Below are 1,226 nucleotides of genomic sequence, written 5' to 3'. Positions count from 1 at the left end.
CCAATTCGGCTAACCTCCAAAAAGACGACGGGAAACCCAAAACATAGAGAAGAAATGTTCTTTTTCTTTTACGCCGTACATCACGACTAAAGGTCACGCACACTCCTCCCGGAGCAGCTTCATTTGCCACATAAATTGCTGAACGCCACATGCTCGGTGATATAAAGGACTCCAGGCAGGTCAGTCCTTCAAATATATGATATCATTCAGGAACGAAATGATGCATGTCCTCTAAAATCAAGCACGTAAGGTTCTATGTGTTTATACGCATTAATAATGCATATATACATCGTTTAAAGATATGAACAGACACCCGGGCACATATGCATTTAACCATGATCAATGCAACTCACCTTTTTGATTGGTACTGGTGGCCGCGTCATGTTATATAGCACCGTCTTCAGATTCGAAGCGGTCTCGGGGACTTTCACTGAGAAAGGAATTAGCCTTGGCGAAGCATGTGTGTGCTTTGCGATATCATTTTCTAGGATGTATATTGTCTTTGCAATGTTTTTCGGGGGACATAGATCCGCTTTAGTCATAACTATAGTGTATGGAATTGTCTGCAAGTCGAGGAAGTTCATAAACTCGGTGTCCGTGGATTTCACACCTGTTTCGCAATAAAAGTAGAGGAAACAGTGGTCGTTTTGATTTAGATACTATAACGCCTTAGAATATCGGGATCGATGGTTTTGTACCGAATCCAACTGAGATACAAACTTAGAAAAAAAGAGTGAAGATGGAAAAGATGGTCAATTTACGGGACAAACTGCAAAACAAGTACTTAAAATTCAATATATCCAAACTAGTAGATCAAATACACATAGATATTCAATGCACCTGAAACCATGAACAAGAAATCTCTAATGTCGTGAATTCCCTTCTCTCACGACTGAGTAGGAACGTAAATTCACGTCATGATAGTTTGCCCTCAATATACATATGCCCAGACTATAGCCTGAAGATAAACGAACAGCATATAACAGTAAAGCAATGCATAGATATTTATTCCACTAACAACATTTTGCATACGCATACCGTGTCGTGCATCGATCAGCACGAAGACTCGTTTAAGGTTGGTCCTATTTTTGAGATAATTCGTCAGCAGCGACGCCCACTGCGGCAGGATTAATGAAGCGAGAGTTGCGATGTCAGATATATATATATATGTGTATATATATATATATATATATATACGAATATATTCTATATATGTTAATATAATA

At 38.8% G+C, this 1,226-nt stretch overlaps 1 protein-coding gene across 1 annotated transcript; it reads right to left on the bottom strand.

Moving 5' to 3' along the window:
• Nucleotides 1–353: 353 nt before the first annotated feature.
• Nucleotides 354–1,117, bottom strand: SARC_15793 (hypothetical protein; the record flags this gene model as incomplete). Its single annotated transcript, XM_014290094.1, has 2 exons — nucleotides 354–610; nucleotides 1,039–1,117. Coding segments are annotated over 2 exons (336 nt in total), but the record flags the coding sequence as incomplete, so codon positions are not given.
• Nucleotides 1,118–1,226: the final 109 nt, after the last annotated feature.

This window comes from Sphaeroforma arctica (assembly GCF_001186125.1).
Source record: "Sphaeroforma arctica JP610 unplaced genomic scaffold supercont1.6754, whole genome shotgun sequence".
In the NCBI taxonomy this organism is placed as follows: Eukaryota; class Ichthyosporea; order Ichthyophonida; genus Sphaeroforma; species Sphaeroforma arctica.
This window is presented reverse-complemented; position numbering and strand designations above follow the sequence as displayed.